This window comes from Vombatus ursinus, unplaced genomic scaffold (genome assembly GCF_900497805.2).
Source record: "Vombatus ursinus unplaced genomic scaffold, bare-nosed wombat genome assembly UNPS02000582.1, whole genome shotgun sequence".
Lineage (NCBI taxonomy): Eukaryota > Metazoa > Chordata > Mammalia > Diprotodontia > Vombatidae > Vombatus > Vombatus ursinus.
Genome location: NW_020940360.1, coordinates 33,795,067 through 33,815,439, shown reverse-complemented (window position 1 = coordinate 33,815,439; position 20,373 = coordinate 33,795,067). Strand labels below are relative to the sequence as shown.

The following is a 20,373-nucleotide window of genomic DNA, read 5'->3' as shown; positions in this document are numbered from 1 at the left end:
CAACTCAGGAAAGGCCTCCATTCTGAAGTCATTAGTGTGGTAACTACATTGGAGCAAGGGGCCCAAGACTGATCCACCTTGACCAGATAAAGGATAATTATCCTGTTAAAAGAAGGAAGAAATCTCTTTGATTATTTCAGTTGGTGAAAGTCAAGGTGATAATAGTCAGGTGGAAAGGAGAATTCTTTAAGGGAGTGATCAAAGAGGGATTGAATAGTCTTGGGAAAATGATTCTCCAAGGATATTCTGAAAGTTAAGTGATTATCATTCTGTTTGGAGAAATGAACTATTAACTAAGCGTTTACCTTACTCTGAGCACTGTATGTTATGAAATACTTATTGTTCAGTCGTTTTTCAGTTGAGTCCAATTCTTTGTGACCCCATTTGGGGTTTTCCTGGCACAGATGTGGGGGTGGTTTGCCATTTCCCTCTCCAGATCCTTTTACAGATGAGGAAACTGAGGCAAACAAGGTTAAGTGACTTGCTCAAGGTCATACAGCTATTAAGTGTCCGAGGCCAGATTTGAACTCAGGAAGACGAGTCTCTCTGACTCTAGGCCCAGCACTCCAACCATTGGGATAAAGTGTTCTGGCAGACTTATGGCTACAGTGCTGAGTAGAGCATGGCACTTTCTTCTACAAAGTATATACAGATAAATAAATACAAAGTAATTTGAAAAGGAAGAAAGAATTAAAAATTAGAGGGTTTATGGAAGGCTTTCAAGAGGAGCTGGCACATGAGCTGAAAGGCTAAGGTAAGGAAGGAGTGCCTTTTGGGCACGAGACATACCTACATGAAAGCAGAGAAAGGAGATGGAGTGCCAAATGTGAAGAACAATTAATAGGCCAGTCTGAAACGTTCAATATTGAAGGGGAGCAAGAGAAAATGAGGCTAGAAAGACAGACTGAAGTACACTTTTATATTATTGGGTACTATATGTATATGTCCTATCCTTCTATTAAACTGTAACAAGAGCAGGGACCGTGTCTTACTTAAACTTATAGTATCGGACATGGAATCCAGAAGAACTGAGCTCAAATCCTAGCTCAGATCACATACTTACTAGCTGTGTTACCCTGGGCAAGTAACCTCTCTCAGCCTCAGTTTCTTCATCTGTTAAATGGGAATAATAATAGACCTTACCTCATAGAGTTGTTGTGAGGACAAAATAAGGTAAAATATGTAAAACACTTTAAAATCCTTAAAGTGCTATTTAAATATTAGCTACTATTATTCTGATTATTACTGCCTGGCACATGATAGACATTCAAGAAATCTTTGCTAAATAGTTGAATTAAACAATGTCTCAATCTACCTAAGATGTGTGTTGGGGGTGGAGAGGGTTGTGAGAGAGACAGAAAAACAGAGACAGAGAGATAGAGAGAGGGAGGAGAAGAAGAGAGAGAAGAGAGAGAGAGAGAAGAGGAGAAAAAAATAAGAGACTTTAAATAATTAGATATAAGAACCTGGGTGACACTTCATTAATGAATTAAGACACAGTTGGACAGAAATATTAACTAAGCATATCTAGGACACCAACTTTTCATTTTACAACTTAAGGAACAAGAGATATAAATGACATACACAGTGCAAAGTGGGAAGAAATGAATAAAACTACAAGCCAATATGAACTTGGTAAACTAGGTAAAAAAAATTAGAAAATAAAAACAAAGTAAAAACCTTCCAAGAAAGGAATGATTCACTGAAACAAGTCCTCCAAAATCTGGGAAATTCCTTGAATTGATTGATCAATATCATTAGGACAAAAGAACAAAGGAAAATAGTTCTGTTTTCTGGAACTTTCGACCTATTTTCATCTTGTAGTATTAATTTTAATAACTATCTTCATTTCTGCTTCAACTATTCCCAGGCCACTATCAGATATTACACAGATCGCCATGATGAGGGAAAAAAATGAACATAGTCATACACACTCTTACTTAGTAGAACAACAGGAGTTAGGAATAGTTATCAATTATGTGCTTTAAATTTTAAACTTGAACTTATATCACTATTCCTTTAATAAATTATCCTGGCATTTCAATAATAATATTATAGGTTAGTGGGAGATTCTTAGCTTTTTGTTGTTATTGCTGGTTTTTTGAAGGCAATCTGAATTAAGTGACTTTACAGGGTGATACAGCTAGTGAGTATCTGAGGTACAACTTGAACTCAGGTCCTCCTGATTCCAGGGCTGGTGCTCTATCCAATGGGCCAGCTAGCTGTCCCTTGTTTTTTTGTTTTCGTTTTTGTTTTTTTGTTTATATTCACATCTTACGTCTTAAAAAAGAAAAGAGGATTTCAGAAAAGGAGATGAGTTGGTCATGTTGTGAGAGTGAGGGATAATAGATGAACAGTTTGCCGCTCCATTGTTATCCACTTCCTATCAAGAGCTCCAGAAAAAGGTCTCCACCCGAACTTATTGAAGAATAAAGGATCATAGATTTAGAGGTGTAAATGATCTTAGAAGTCATCTTCAGTTTTACCTCCTTATTTTTCAAATGAGGAAGCTGAGACCCAGCAAGGTGAAGTGACTTTCCTAAGGTTACAGGAAGTTAAGGAATGAAACTGAGATTTGAACCAAGGCATGCTGACTCCAAAAATTCATTATTCTTTCCATTGCACCATATTATAGGGATGGGAGTATGGTGGGGTGAGGAAACTGGGACCAAGGATCTTTATATTAGGAAGTAATGTAATTCCTGTGCTGCTGCTGTTGTCCTCCAGGGAGACCCCATCTCCCATTGCTAAGATCCCTGGAGGAGGAGGAAGCAGCTTGGGACCCAGGATGCTATTTACAAATACTTTGTCATTTACAAAATTCCCCAAGCCTCAAATTCAAGGAAAATAAAATCCTTTCTAGCTCGGGTTAAGTACAGGCCAATGGAGGAATTTCTTTTGGGGTACAGCCCATTATTCCAGGTCTTCACTATCTCAGATCATAGCATAATGGTTTTTCAAAATCATATGAACATGAGTTGCACAGGATGTTTATCACTCATGTCAACAATGGGGAAGGGAATAAATATTTATTAAGCACCATTCTATGTGCCATGGGCAGCTAGGTAATGTAGTGGATAGACTGCCAGGCTTGGAGTCAGGAAGACTTATCTTCCCGAGTTCAAATCTGGCCTCAGATGCTTACTAGGTGTGTGACCCTGGGCAAGTCACTTAACACTGTTTTGCCTCAGTTTCCTCTTCTGTAAAATGAGCTAGAGAAGGAAATGGCAAACCACTCTAGTATTTTTGCCAAGAACACCCCAAATCAGATTTCAAGAGTCAGACATGACTGAAACGACTAAACAACAAGTATGTACCAAGCACAGTGCTAAGTGCTTTATAAATATCACCTCATTTGAACCTCAGAACAACCTGGGAGGGAGGTACTGTTATTATCTTCATTTTACCATTGAAGAAATTGAGACAGACAAACTTAGTTACTTGCCCAAGGTCACACAACTAGGAGTGTCTGAGTTTTGAACTCAGGTCTTCCTGACTCCAGGTCCAGCATTCTATCTACTGTACCATACAGTTGCCTTATAGATCCATTAAAGTAGGAAACCACTAAAATATTTTTATATAAATAGATAATAGAATGACTAAACAATGTAATTACATAAATAACTGATATAGAATGAAAGGCTGGAATATATCATGGAAAATCCATGAACAATGGATGAACTATGAAACTATGAATGAAACACTATGGTTATTCATAGTTGATGATTATCAACTAACATGAGTGAAACGATGAAACTAACATGGTAAAAATGATGAGATTTATATATATTTATTCTGTTGCTTTTTTTTTTAAATTTTGGAGGCAATGGGAGTTAAGTAACTTGGTCAGGGTCACACAGCTAGCCCATAAGTGTCTTGAGTCTGGATTTGAACTCAGGTCCTCTTGATTCTGGGGCCAGTACTCTATCCACCATACCACCTATCTGCCCCTATATATTTTTATTCTGAAAAAAATTAGATGTGGGTTAATGGGGCATAAGATCAAAATGTGTAAAAAAACATTGGCTATGTCACACATTTACTATACTGACTCATGTTATCCTCTGTTTTATGCGTTTAGGTCTTATTTCCATAATGAGATTTTAAACACATTTAGAAAAAGGTCTATATCTTATGCTTCTTTAAATCACAGGTAGGATTAACAATCTAGGCCCACAGTATGTGCTCAATCAAATACCTGTTGAGTTGAATTACACTTGTTGAAATACCCAGGTCATCTGGGAACTGGGAAAGCTCCACCTTGATGATTAAAAAGGAATTGGGCAATGAAAAGCTGTCAAAGGAAATTGTGTTTTAGCAATCACTGAAGATATTCAAGATGAAAGAAGAAACCAGTTTCTTATGTGTGATTTAGGAGATTAGTGACTCACTGAAGATCATTCTGAAATGGTGCCATTAAGAAGCATTTATGAGACACTCAGGACCTTAAAACATAACTTTCTGAAATGAAAACTATATATACACATTTGACAACATGTCATCTCTTATGTTGATGAAGGTGAGTTTTATCTATAATATGCATTATATATTCTTCTATTTTTGTACTGTCATTCCTTCCAGATCAGGAATATAATAACAATGTGAAGCAGAGTTACCCAAACAAGAGGGAAAAAATTCAGAAGCAAAATTATGTTTTGCTTAAGTTATTCAGATAATAACTCAACAATCCACTTCACTTTGCTAGAGTAAACTGGGGTTTAAGACCATCTGAAAATACGATAAACTGTTATGATCTAGAAAGTCACATAAGATCTCTTTCGACAAAAATAACTGATTCACATTTGCGAGGGATATTAAGAAGTAATAAGAAAGGCATTTTACTAGTAATAGTTACTGTTAGTAGCCCTTTTTGGAAAAAAAAATTCTAATTAAAATACAATGTTTAGAATCCATGTTCTAATTTTCTGAAAAGAAATGTTTCATTGAAATTAGGGTATTTCTTCATGTGCTGAAAGCATTTGCATAATAGTATCTTGGAGAAATTCTCTTTCTCTAAGTAGATTAAGCAACAGCAATTTCTTGTGTAGACCATAATAAAATCTATTACAATCAATACTGTTATCCACCCTTTCTTGTACAAGGAAGAGAAATTTACCCAAACTCTCTTTATCATATATGACACCCAGTCTGAACATAATTCATTTCATGTTTCTACTTCCTCATGCATTTCTCACACATTAGATCTTTCTAGGAAAAAAAAATTATGAACTAAATCCTAAATCTCTTAGATAAATAACTTCTTTACTTATTAAAGTTGTGCTATAATTAAATGCAAATATTCAAAAGAAGGAATGCAACTCTAAATGAAATGCAAGGTCAGGTATATTTGTTCCTTTAAGAATTAAATTGTAGTAATTTTCTGTTGTGATTTGTGGTTACAGGCACATTTTTTTCCCTAGTAGATTTAAATATGTGTTTGGGAGTCAATATTAGGCTTGTAATTATAAATCTATGTTTCAGTTTATACAGACAAGTGAAGTAGATGTTTTCTCATTTTAATTGAAGGGTTAAATACATATTGATAGCTTAAGGAATGGTCCCATAGCCTGTTTCATGTACAGTGTGAAGTGAAAAATAAATAAGTAGGCACAAAGAGTAGAATACAAATACTTAATATAGCCAGATTTTTGTTGTTTGGGGAACTAAGAAATCAAATAACCTAGTTTTAACAGACTGAAATTCTTAAACCTAAGATTGAATAAGGCTTACTGGATTTCTATAACCATTAGAGACCTTCATTTGAATTTTTAAGTTTTGTTCTTAATACCTCACTTGTATCCCCAAATTGATTAAAAATTTTGAGAGCTGTGGAATTAATTTTTCTAAAGAGGAAAAACCACAATTTGATATCCAGCCCGGAGCAATGACTGACTGGTCTATCAGGTTTTGTTTCCAGTTGCAAACTTTTTTTTTTTGCAGAGGGGAATGAAATGTGATCATAATTCAAGAGTGCATATAATTAAATTAAACTTTTAATTACTTAATTCTGAAAATCCAAATTTAACACTTGATTTCAGCATATCTGGGAGTGTGCTGTATGTAGTTAACTTTTTGAATTGTTCAGTTTTCAGCACAGGCATTTACACTTTGGAAAATAGCAAATGCTATAAATCAGGTCTTTATTTATTGTTTTGTTCATGGTATAGATTTAAGAAAGTGATGGGGAAAATGTTAATGATGCAGATTAACCTTTAAAAATGTGTTGTGTGGGGGCAACTAGGTGGCACAGCGGATAAAGCACTGGCCCTGAAGTCAGGAGGACCTGAGTTCACACCCAGCCTCAGACCAAACACTTGACACTTACTAGCTGTGTGACCCTGGGCAAGTCACTTAACTTCAATTGCCTAATATATAGATAGATAGATAGATAGATATACATATATATATATAGATAGATAGATATAGATATATCTATACCTATCTATATCTATATTTATATCTATATCTATATATCTCAACTAGCTGCCAATTCCCAAGGAATCTCCCCACCACCCCGCTAGCATGAATCAGTATCTAGATTCAGATTTCTTGTTCTTTCCCTCCAATCCTGATTTCGCTAGATGAAAAAAAAAACACACTGTAAAAATCTACCAGACTTGATTGGTTAGGGTGCCCATTCTCTCTAAGACCCTAGCAGGATGCACACAATTCTAACTGGGCCCCAATCCCAACCAGGGCCAGTAGCTCTGACCTGTTTCCACCATCCTCCCTGGCTGTCTTTCATGTTGTAAATTGTTGTTGTTGTTGTTCAGTCGTTCAGGTGTGTTCCACTCTGTGCCCCTGTGGACCATGGCATGTCAATACTGTCCATGGGGTTTTCTTGGCAGGGATGCTGGAGTGGCTGGCCATTTCCTTGTCCAGTGGATTAAGGCAACCAGAGGTTGGGTGACTTGCCCAGGGTCACATGGCTGGTGGATGTCTGAGGCCAAATTTAAACTGAGGTCTTCCTGACTCTAGGCCAGGTGCTCTGTCCACTGAGTCACCTAGCTGCTTCCAATATATTGTGAATATGTACCCTCAGTGGGCAACTGGATGGCACAGTGGGTGGAGAACTGAACCTGGAATTAGGAAAAATCATCTTCCTGAGTTTGAATCTGACCTCAGATACTTGCTGTCTGAGTGGCTCTGGGCAAGTTCCTTAACCCTGTTTGCCTCAGTTTCCTCATCCATAAAATGAGTTGGAAAAGGAAATGGCAAACTACAACAGAGTCTTTGCCAAGAAAACCCCAAATGGGGTCAGAGAGTCTGAAAAATAAAATGTCCCTTCAATAAAGTTGGCTTCCCTTACTAAAAAAAAAAAATTAATTTGTGTCTACATTATTTTTTGCAGGAGAGGAGAGCCAGCTGTTAAACATTTTCTGGAATGCCCTTAAGTATATCTCATAGGCTTAATTTAATGATTTTTACAGAGAAAGTTAAAGGCATGGGTTAATTTCCAGCATTTGGTTGATCTCATTTAGAAGGTTCACGAAACAGGATCTTAGAATCATATGCTTCAAGTTAGAAAAGATCTTCAACATCGAGTCCAATCAACTTATTTTACAGATGAAGAAACTGAGGCCCATCTCTTCCAAAGCATTACTTTTGTCCTGATGGACATTATTTTAAGTGTTCTAAAGCTTTTTGGGTTTGCTGTAATTTTCTTGGTGACTTTGTACTCTTTTAAATGAAGAAGTAATACAGCTCATTTATCATCTAACCTCCTCAACCAGATAGTTCTTCAGTTATAAATATGCTGCTAAATTCAGGCACAATGAGATTCGACACATTTATTTTTATTGCGAAGTTTCTTCTTTAAACCATTGGATCTTAAAACAAATTGTAACAAAGAAATTATTCTAAGCTCTGCTCGGATTTGGGCAGCTAAACCAGTTGTCACACCAACCAAAAACAAAAGAGTCAGATTCCTTTTCTAGCCTGCAGATAAGTAAACCTCTCTATTCCCCTACATTATCATATACTGAGCTGAGAGTGATATTTCTGCATAATGAAAAATTAATGCAATTAAAACTAATCACTGCTTCTTATCCCATCCCCCATTTGAGGGGAGAGATTTTTTTTTTGTTATGCAACATAATTTCCATGCAACTTATCTGTGCCGCCACATAGATATTACAAATGATAGTAACTACAACATCCAGGAGAATAGAAAACAGTGTATGTGTTTTCCCAGATAATTGGTACATGAATACCAACTATGGGTGTCATGTTACCTACTGTATATTGCTTCCCTGTTAATGCACATTTAATGAAAATATGCATGTAAAAGGAAATTCAGGCAGATGGTACATGCGACTTAATGAGAAAGAGTACCTGAAGGCAAAAAAGATGACAAAACCACCCACTTAGATATATTACTTATTACCCTGAAGCGTTTTGGTATAAATTACCACATTTGTTGCCTAGCACTACTCTAAAATGTTTTTTCAGTAAAGGTGGTGGGGTGGAGAGACTGCATAGCTGTTTGTCTTTCTTTGTACCTTAATAACTCAAATGTACAACTTTACCAACAATGTAAAAATGCAAATTAATATACAATGACTACAAAATATAAGAGGAAATAACTTTTTGAAAGAACTCTGACCAATGTGTGACCAATCGTGACGTCCTGGACTGATACTTCCTGACTCTTGGCAGTTGATGGACTAGAGGTGCAGAATGAGACATAGATTTTCAGACTCTGCCAATGGGCAGATTTGTTTTCTGTGATTGTGCTTATTTGTAAGAAGGCAAGGGCTTCTATAAAAAAGGGGTAGGGGTAGGGATAGGGGCAAGTTAGTAGGTAGTAACAAAGAGGTTCTTTTTTAAAGGAAAGAAAATAGTATCACTAAAACATTTTAAATAAACAGAAAAAACAAGTCAATGTTCAGAAGATACAAATAAACAAGACAATTTTGTTATTGTCAGAAATAAATTCAACATACCACCAGGCCTTATTCTCTATCCTGCCACTGCCTTCTTCTAATGTCTTTTGGGATTTACCACCTATGTACCATATGGGATCTACCATCTATCTACCATTCCTCTATGCCTATCACACCCCTGACACTCATCTGACCACTCAGCATCTGTTGCTCAGCCTGATATCAATAGCAGGAAAAAGATATCCCTCCCAGGTTAAGCTCATCACCTCCAAACTTATCACAGTGCAGCTGTTATTGTTGTTGTTCATCCTTTATTCTGGAAGAGAACCAACGCAGCTACCTCAAGTCTTGACTCAGACCACCTCCCTCAGCCTGCTCTCCCCTCTGATTGGAGGACTGGAGAGTAGAATAACAAACTCCTCCAAATGCCTTCCTTTTTCAAGGGCAGAACTGGACTTTTCAGCTCGTTTCACTCTGCATCTGCAGCTCTGCTTGGTTTTAACTACATAGAACAAGATGCCTCCATGCCAGTACCCTCTTGTCTTCCTCCCCCAATTTCCTGCTTCCTTTCATGTGTGGTCTCCTGCATTGGACCGTAAGCTCCTTGAGATTAAGTATTATCTTTCTTTTTATTAAGTGTATTCCCAATGCTTAGCACTGTGCCTGGCACATAGTACTCATTTAATAAATGTTGACTGGATTAGATTAATGTAACTGAAAACTCTTGCACCTTGGATCTGCCTCTCAACCAAACAGTTTGGAATTCTAGGTCTTTCCATGGGCTCTGCAGAAGAACTTTATTTTACATGTTGCCTCCTTAAGAGCTGGAACCGTATCAATTTTTCTATTTGTATCCCCAGAGCTTAATGCACTCCCTGGTATACAGTAATTATTTAATAAAGCACTTTTCATTTACTTATTCATTTTCTTTTCAAAAAATGTATGTAGCAGTTATTTACAATTCCACATAAATCCTCTTTTGTTTTTGTTTGTATACCAAAATGGTCACATTTGTTGATAATTACATTCATAACAAAAAAGAAAATTCAAAAAAGGCAAATTAAAACAAAGCTGCGGTCATGGTGCTGAGAAGCAATATTTTTGCTCATGCACTGCTTATAGTATGTTCATCTGATTTACTCTTTCTGAAGAGTAATCCAATAACACATAAACAAGAATTACAAATCTGAATATACATTTTGACCTAGTAGCAACACTCTAGGAAACAAACTGTGCAGAAGTAGGTTAGAAGGGGGAAGAAGGGGTATGTGTTCAAAGACAATCATTGCAGCACTAATAGGCTAAAATTGATAATGATGCAAATACCCTACAATAGGAGACTTGTTTAAGTCTTTTTTTAGTCATTTCTGAAACTTCTTTACTCCTTTTGGGGTTTTCTTGGCAAAAATACTGGAGTGGTTTGCCATTTCTTTCTCCAGCTTATTTTGCAGATGAGGAACTGAGGCAAATAGGATTAAGTGACTTGCCCAGGGTCACACAGTTAATAAGTATCTGAGGCCAGATTTGAACTCATGAAGATGGGTCTTTCTGGGCCCAATGCTCTATCCACTGCTCCACCTAACTGCCCATATAATGGGAGAAGAGCTAAGCAAACTTGGTGCATTTTTTACAAGTAATACTATATAGTTATTAAGATGGCAGATATCATGGAATGTTAATATATAGATTTTTTTCATAAAATATTATTAAGTAAAAATTTAAAAAGAACATAAAGTATGTACTGATGGAATATGGGAATATCAAAATGCATACAATAAGAAAGATCAAAAAAAAAAAAAAGAAAGATCAGAAGAGCATTTGGAATGACCTATATCAGGCCTGCACAACATACCACCTGTGGGCTGCTTTGGCGGGCTACAAGTGGCTCACAGGCCATATGTTGTGCAGGCCTGAGCTACACAGTCTAATGTTTACATGGTTCTTTAATTTTCTATAAAATTAAGCTCCTAATAAAAAACAAACAAACAAAATGTTCAGTGCCTCAGCCCAACCACTACATTCTTTACCTTTTTGAGGATTCCAGTCTCTGTGGGTAAAGGGGCCTGTACTTCAGGAGAGATCTGACTGGGATGGAGCTCCCTGCAATGTCTTGTATATTCTGGTATTTCCTGAGAAGCTTCATGGTTTCCAACAGATAGCTCCAAAACACTACAGGGATTAAAAATGGAGTCATTAATAAGATGTGAATCCTTCTATGAGTCAGCTATAGTCTTGAAGCTTACCCTAAGGAGAGTCGAAACAGAGAAGGAAAACTATAGACCAATGTCCCTAAAGAATACTGACAAAAGTTTTTTAAATAAAATTTTAGCAAGGAGACCACCACAACAAAGATTAAATGCTATGATCAGGAATGCAAGGCAGAGTCAATATTAGGAAAATTATAATCTACCATATTAACAAGAAAAACAAAAATTATATGACTATACCAATAGATGCAGAAAAAGCTTTTGACAAGATACAACATCCAATCATATTGGGTTAAAAATACTAGACAGCATTGGAAAAATGGATTTTTCCTCAATATGATAAGCAGTACTATCTAATGGGCAGCTAGGTGGCACTGTGGATAAAGTGCCACGCCTGGACTCAGGAAGACCTGAGTTTAAATTGAGCCTCACACCAAATAAACAAGAAAGAAGTTAAGGAGGTGAGTAGAATTTTAGAAAAGTTAGATATGGTTGGCCTCTAGAGATAACTAAATATGGATAGAAAGGAATATGCCTTTTTTCTCGGTGGTACATGGCACCTACACAAAAACTGACTATGTACTAGGGCATAAAATCCTCACAATCCAATGCAGGAAGGTAGAAATATTAAATGTATCCTTTTCAGATCATGAAGCAACAAAAATTACATGTAATAAAGGGCCATAGAAATATAGACTAAAAATGAATTGGAAACTAAATAATCTAATCCTAAAGAATGAGTGGGTCAAACAACAAATCATTGAAACAATCAATAACTTCATCTAAGAGAATGACAATAATAAGACAACATACCAAAACTTATGGGATGCAGCAAAAGTGGATCTTAGGGGAAGTTTTATATCTCTAAATGCTTATATAAATAAAATAGAGAAAGAAGACATCAATGAATTGGGCATGCCACTAAAAAATTGAGAAAAAGAACAAATTAAAAATCCCCAATTAAACACCAAATTAGAAATTCTGAAAACCAAAGGAGAGATTAATAAAATTGAAACTAAGAAAACTATTGAGCTAATAAAACTAAGAGCTGTTTTTATTTAAAAAAAAATAAAATAGATAAACTTTTGGTTAGCTTAATTAAAAAGAAGAAAACCAAATTACCAGCATCAAAAATGAAAAGGGTGAATTCACTACCAATCAAGAGGAAATCAAAACAATAATTAGGAATTATTTTGCCCAACTGTATGCCAATAAATTTGACAATCTTAGTGAAATGGATGAATATTTACAAAAATATAAATTGCTCAGATTAACAGAAGAGGAAGTAAAATACTTAAATAACCCCATGTCAGAAAAAGAAATTGAACAAGTCATTGATGTACTTCCTAGGGAAAAATCTCCAGGGCCAAATGGATTTACAAGTGAATTCTATCAAACATTTAAAGTACAATTAATTCCAATACTATATAGACTATTTGGGAAAATAGATGAAGAAGGAGTCCTATCAAATTCTTTTTATGATACAAATATGGTGCTGATACCTAAACCAGAAAGAACCAAAACAAAGAAAGAAAATTATAGACCAATTTTCCTAATAAGTATAGATGCAAAAATTTTAAATAAAATATTAGCTAAGAGATTATAGCAACTTATTTTGAGGATAACACACTATGACCAGGTAGGATTTACACCAGGAATGCAGGGCTAGAATATTAGGAAAAGTATCAGCATAATTGACCATATCAACAACAAAACTAACAGAAATAATATGATTATCTCAATAGATGCAAATTGAGCCTCAGATCCTTACCAGATGTGTGACCCTGGGCAAGTCACTTACCCCCTGTTTGCCTCTATTTCTTCATCTATAAAATGAGTTGGAGAAGAAGACTCCAGTATCTTTGCCAAGAAAACTCCAAATAGGGTCATGAAGAGTCAGACACAACTAAAATGACTAAATAACAAAAAGTATCTAATTAAAACCAAGAACCAGCATTATATATAATAAAGAAAAACCAGAGATGTTTCTAATTACATTAGGGGAAAGCAGGGACATCCCTTAACACCATTACTAGGTGGTACTAACTACAGTGATAAGATGAGAAAAATAAATTGAGGGAATAAGTATTGGCAAAGAGGAAATAAAGTTATTTTTGATAGCTAGCAAGTAGCATTTATATAGCACTTTAAGGTTTACAAAGCACATTATAGATGTTAACTTATTTAATTCTCATAAAAATGAAATAGGTGCTATTGTTATTTCCATTTTACAGATGACAAAAGTGAGGTATAAATAGCTTAAATGACTTGCCAAGGGTCAAACTCAGGTCTTCCTTCCTTTAAAGTTCTGTACCTATCCACTGCACCACCTGGCTGCCTATGATATGGTTTACTTAAAAAATTCTAGAGAGTCGATTAAAAAATTAATTGAAACAGTTTAGTTCAGCAAAGTTACAGGATATTAAAAAAAACACAAATCATAAGCAATTCTATATATTAACAAAACTGAGCAAGATCTTTTCAATAGTTAAAATAACCTTAAAAATATAAAATATTTGGAAGTCTACTTGTCAAGACATTTATAGGAGGTATATGAATACAATGCAAACCACTCTTTACACAAATACAGAGCAAAATATTTGGATACATATTAGTTGCTCATGGGTAGGCTGAGCCAATATGACAAAAATAACAATTCTACCTAAATCAATTTATTTATTCAATGCCACATCAATCAAACTACTAAAGGATTACTTTATATTGCTGGAAAAAAATAAAATTTATCTGGGCCTTCAGAGGATATCCAGGACAACAGTCACATTTTACAGGTGATGAAACAGAGGTCCAGAGAGTTTAAACGACCTGCCTAGTTAACGAGTGGGAACCAAGAATGGCAGCATGGTGGAGAGAATGTTGGACTTGGAGTTCGGAAGTCCTGGGTGCACATACCATATCAGACACACCAGCTTGAGAACTCTTGAGTGAGTTTATTGACTTCTTATAGCCTCAGTTTCCTCAATTATAAAGTGAGGATAATAATAGTACTTACTTACTTCATAAGGTCACAGGTGATAATAGCTAACATTTCTATAGTGCTTACTATGTACCAATCACTGTGCTAAGTGCTTCACAATTATTACTCATTTGAGCCTCACAATAACCTTGGGAAGTAGGTGCTATTATTATGCCTATTTTATAGATGAGGAAACTGAGGTAAATAAAGATTAAGTGACTTGCTCAGGATTACAAAGCCTCAAACACTTAGATGCTGGATTTGAATTTAGGTCTTCCTGACTCCAGGCATAGCACTCTATCTACTGTGTAATGTGTAATGGTGATCAAATAAAAGAATGTACGTAAGCACACTGCAAATAATACAATACTATGTAACGTCTGTTATTTGTCTAAAAATATAATTGAATTTCCCCTTGTGCCATGAAATAGAAGGAACAGGAATTTTGTTATTCCCTCTTTCTCAATAGTCGAAGTGGAAGAAGAGAGAGATTATTTGTCTTTACAATATTGTTATATAAATTGTTCTCCTAGTTCTGTTCATCTTACTCTGCATCAGTTCATAGAAATCTTCCCAAGCTTTTCTGAAATTGTCCCCTTCATCATTTCTTGTAAAACAATAGTGTTCCTTTTCATTCTTATACCATAACTCATTTAGCCATTCTCTAATTGATAGACAACCTCTCAGGTTCCAATTCTTTACTACCACAAAAAAAGCTGCTATAAATTGTAGCCCTCTTCTTTTTACTTTTATCATTGGAGTGTATAACCAAAATTGGTATTGCTGGGTCAAAGTGTATGTACTGTTTGGTCATAGCTCCAAATTGCTTTCCACATTGTTTCTGGATCAGTTCTACCAAATGCATTAATGTACCTGTTTTCCCACAGCTTCTACAACATTCGCCATCTTTCTTTTTTGTCAAAATAAGTATTTTCTGTACTTCATAAGATTTTTATGGAGGGAGGCATCTGTGAAAAGGAGGTGTCACTTCTTATTAGATGATTTAAAAGGGTCTGGGGGTGGCGGGAACTTTTCTGAAATTTTTATTGGGGGCTCTGAATTAAAACTGAGTGCACGAGCATATACTTCTATAAAACCAAGACTGCACCAAACTAGAGTATTATAATGGCTAGGAACCATAATGAATTAAGGAGAAAGAACTCTTGTCTCATGGAAATACAAATCTTTTTTAAAAAAAAAGTAATGAAGTTATGCTAGCCAATTAATTATATTTAATTAAAGGTGTTACTACTCTGATTAGCAACATATGCCACTAATTATTTTCCCTACTGTGAGATTAGCAAGCATTACAATCTTTAGAAATAAGATACATTAAGGATAAAGAAAGTGTTTTCCAAGGATCTAGTGCCTAGATTGAGTTGTTTGGGGATATAAATAGTACAGCTAACAACTTAAGGTCAAATCATTACTTGAGAAAGGAAGATCTGAGCTCAGGTAAGTTAGCCAAACAAACCAATTTTCACTAGAGAAAGAATAATTTTGTGGAGCTCAGATCCATTGATTCTCTTTCCTGTCTATTCTAAATTTTCACTCTTTGATTCATGGTCTTTATACTTCTTTATTCCTTTTTTAGTCTCTTTGTGTTCCTCATGAGATTGAACCTTCTAAAGTATCAAGTTGGAATTCCCTCTTCACTTAATTTCCATGTTATTGCCTTGCAGATTCCTGCAGGAGGTAGTGAGGACAGAAATATTGCCCCATGGTAGAAATTTCCCTTTGTTCCTGATTGTAGAATCAAATTCTATCCTCTGTTCTCTTCATGATCATCTTCTTTCCCATTTTACATGGAGGTTCCTCTCTGAGTTCATGCCCTTCCACCCTTCTGGATAGCAGGAACCCCCCCTCCTTCCCCCTCAACCCAAGAAGTTCTAATTCTCCTCATGAGGCAGAACATAGATACATAGGACTCTGTCAGGGGAAGTGGTTTCCTTTGCAAACATTCCTGAAGATAACCATTATAAGGTTTTCATCTCCCACTGTAGAATTTCTCTCTCCCCCAGGAGAGTGTTCTTCAGTGGAACTCCCTCCCACCACTGAGCCAACATCTTCCTTTCTTTCCTCTTGCTTCAATCCTTCCCTTTGCCACCTCACCCATTTTCCTCAAGTCCCTCTTCTTGCTAAGACACCACAGCAGTTATTAACCCTTCATTGTTTACCACTGACTTGATTTGGCACATCAGACATCCCCCTCCATCTTCCACCTGTCCTCTCCCCATTTAGGTCTTCCCATTCTGAAGTTTAGTCCCACAAAATACACTGATTCACAAGTAGGGAGGGGTTTTGAGGTTTAATCCATCATGTTTCAGGACTTCTCCTCCACGGGCACTTCTCTTATTTAAGTTTCACTTTCATATGGTTTAGGAAGAAATCTCTTAATAGTCTCTGTTATTTCTCCCCTCCCCCTTTTTAACCCCATAGGTGCCTTTCCTTTTATAGCTTTTTTACCCTCCTTTTAATAGTCTCTAGAGATGGGGTAATTTATTTCCGTACTTGTGCTTTACTTGGTAGTTGTATTTCATTACCGTTCTTGTTTTTCAGTTGTCTGGGTTGTTTGCAAATCAAATTATCTGCTCACATTTTTTAAAAATAAGAATGCTTCAAATGCCTCTCATATTGAAATCCATCTTTATTTTTTCATTGACGATGAGGCTCTGATTTTTATATTGTTTTTGGGTTGCATCTTGACCTCTTTTGCTTTTCTAAATATATTATTCCATTTTCTTCTTTAAGTTTCTGGGGAGTGTAGAATAATCTTGTATTATTTAAATTTCCTTTCTTTTATATTTGAAGGGCTTGCTCCTGGTTGCTTGCAGAACTTGTTTGTTATTGGAATTATTCAATTTAATTACTATGTTTCTTACACTTTGAAGTTTTAGGTTTTTTTTTTTTTTGGAAGTCAACATCAGAATTCTTTCTATTAGTGCTTCATTTTCTGCATTCAGAAGTTCTGGTATGAATTATTTCTTGCATTATGAGGTTCAGGCTTTTTGATTTATCATGTTCTTCTGGGAGTCATATGATCCTTAAATTATCTCTATGCATCTTGTCTTTAAGATCAATCAGTTTTGTTTAGAGTTTATAGATATTTGTTGAGTACAGAGATCATGTGTTCTTTTAAACTTCATTCTTTTTTGCTTCTCTTCTTCCAGATTGCCCTTTGCTTTGGTGTATTTGTATTCTCTTTTTCATTTCTTTGGAGAGACTTGGCATCATGAATTTTTTTTTCTATTCTATTAATTGTTTCTGCTATGCCATATATTCTGTCATTTGTTCTCTTTTAATTTCTTCTTTCCAAAATTATGGTTTTTATCCTGAGCTATTTAGGAACATCCTGCTGTAGTTCCATACTCTTGTGAGAATCCACAAGATTCTGTTTCAGCAGTGGTTGGTTTGATTTCCTTTGTTTTGCCATAATGTATTTAGAGATGTTCCTGGTAATTTAGATGTTTGGGTAGCCATCTTTTCTTCTGTTTTAAAGTCTTCCCTGATGATTTATCTGCTTAAGTGCTAGGATTTTAATGGAGTGTTTTAGTCTTTTCTCCTTATATTCCCCTATTGCTCCTGTTATGACTCCCTTCCCTTCGATAACATGTTTACCCTGAGGGTTAGCCCTCAAAGATGTCTCAGCTTTCTCTTACAGGGGTGAAATAAATTTTAACCAGTCTCAGTTTTTGTCCCAAGTGACTTCTCTGGGAACAAGACTGACCTCAGATGGATGCCAGTCTCTTATCCTTTGAGCCTGGTATGGCCCTTCACACATCGTGGTTGCCTGCCTTTGTTCCATCATTTCTTTAGTTTCCTGGTTGAACATGGCAGCCCCCGGTCAGTGTGAGGTCCTGGTTTCCTTCTTCTACCTCCCACTCTTCTATAAGTGAGTAGGTAGAGTTGAGGTTTGTTGCTTATTGCCGCAAAATGGGTGATGGCAAGGGCAGGGTATGCTGGCAGAGATTATAGCAGCACCAAGGAAATTGCTGTGTAAATCTCAGAGCAGAGGCCGGTGAGTAGAGTTACATACCCTGTCAGAGCATGACGGATGGGGAGTTGTAGGTGGTACTGAGTGAGCAACATTAGAGATTAATGTTCTTTAATGTTTATTCATGAGGCATAACCTGGATAGTATTCTTGGTGTCCTGGCCTGTGGAGAGAGCTATAATTCTTCTACATCTGGAACATAATTCCTTGAGTACTTAGTAGAAACTGGGAAAATATTTAAGCCTACATCTTATTTCATCACTAATTTTCTCATTCCCCCAGATTGAATGGTCAGCCAGACTCAACTCTTCTAGTACCAGTCTATTAGGATCCCAGAAGGAGGAGACAGCTGCCAACAAAGCCTGTTGTATCAAAAACTAATTGCTAATCCCCAATCCATCCTCCATTCCCTCTCTCTTGTTCAACTTCATTCAAATCCTGTACTGCCACATGTGTTCTCTCAAAACAAAAGCAACAAGTTTCAATGTCACAGTGGCTTTCTGCCCAGAACTTGAAATAATATCAGTATCTTCCACAGTAGGGAGAAGTAAAGCCATTTATATAGACTATAGCTTTCAGAGACTCACAAAACTCGGTCTTTGGAAACGTCTTGCTTCTTACAGAGATATGTTTCCAAAAATCTAATAAAATAACTAGAGGGGAAGGCAAGTTCAAGGTAAGGGTTAAAATCAAAGCATGTTTGTAGGTAACAAGGAAGGAACTAGTAGAAATTGCAGATGAAAGAAAGAAAATAATGGCAGTTAGGTGGCACAATGACTTAAGAGTTAGACAGGGGACTCAGGAAGACCTAAGAGCAAATCCAACCTCAGATACTTACTAGCTGGGAGATCTTGAATAAATCCCTTAACCTCTGTCTGCCTCAGTTTCCTTATCATTAAGCTAGGAATAATAATAGCACCTACCTCCCAGGGTTGTTATAAGGATAAAATCCTAATATTTGTAATGTACTTTGCAAACTTTAAATGGCTATAGATAGCAGAGCAGAGAGAGTGCTGGGCCTGGAGTCAGGAAAACATCTTCCTGAATTCGATATCTGGCCACAGGGGCAACTAGGTGGCACATTAGATAGAGTGCCGGCCCTGGAGTCAGGAGGACCTGAGTTCAAATCCTGAGTTCAAATCTCAGACACATAACACTAGTTGTACGACTCTGGGCAGGTCACTTAACCCCAATTGCTACAAATGAAAAAAAAAAATCAAAATCTGGCCCAAGACACTTATTAACTGTGTGATCCTGAGCAAGTCACTTAACCCTGTTTGCCTCAGTTTTCTCATCTATAGAATGAGCTGAATGAGGAAATGGCAAACCACTCCAGTATTTTTGCCAAGAAAACCTTAAATGGAGTCACCAAGAGTTGAACATGACTGAAACAAATAAATAACAAAAATTGGATGATGATGATGATGATGATGGAAGCTAAGGCAAGCAAGCTTCCCAAAGAAGATATGAGGTCATAGTATTAAGCAGAAAGGTTAGCCTTGGCAACGAGATAGCCTAACTCCTCCTCTCAGAGAAATGTAAAGGAGTAGAAGATGAATATTTTTGAAGTATAATATAGGGGGGATGAGGAAAATTCCTACCAATAGATTAGATTTTTTTTGGTCAAGTAGGAGACCAGTTATCTACTGAGACAGGGGAACTGGGGACTTGAGGGGAATAAAGTTTGGAGAAGTTTCTGTGCGAAGTCTGACAAAGTTGATCAAAAAAGGAATAAAAGGACTACTGTAAGGGTCCAATTGCCTTTAAAGGATATGAATTTGTGGTGGATCTAGTCAGCCTAGTTCTATAACATCCTCCTGAAGCACTCAGTGACTCAGGAATGGGAATGGATTAGGCAGAAAATGGGGGTGACTCATTGCTGGGGATTGGTGGAGCACAAACTGTGCAAGTACAAAGAAGTAAGGTATTTAAAAATGGCAGGCAGGCAGTGCTGTGAAACTGGTTAACTAGAGGATCAAGACTGGGAAAAAATGAAACTCTCTACAAGAATGCCAGAAAATCCTAGTGATCCTTCTTCTTAAATAACATAGGGAACAACCAAAAAGACTTGATATTTGTTAATATCTCCCAATACAATATAGCTAAGCACTGAGTAAAAGCATATGGTGGTATACTATCCTCCAACCCTCTTGTGGTCAACATTTTCACATGGTCACTGATCAGGTGCTTATAATATAGACTTCATATTATTAGTATTTTTTGCCAAAAGTCTCCCAGTAATTATAAAAAGTAAACAAGGTAAGAAAGATGAAAAATAGAAAGAAGAATTTTCATAGAAATTAATTTTGTGTAA

At 36.3% G+C, this 20,373-nt stretch overlaps 1 protein-coding gene across 1 annotated transcript in view; it reads right to left on the bottom strand.

Annotated features, from left to right (window-relative positions):
• Positions 1-20,373, bottom strand: part of CRYBG1 (crystallin beta-gamma domain containing 1) — a 266,595-nt gene that overhangs the window by 154,970 nt on the left and 91,252 nt on the right. The window contains exon 2 of the mRNA XM_027855375.1: positions 10,913-11,054. Coding sequence (XP_027711176.1) covers positions 10,913-11,054 — 142 coding nt within the window. The remainder of the gene's footprint in view (positions 1-10,912; positions 11,055-20,373) is intronic.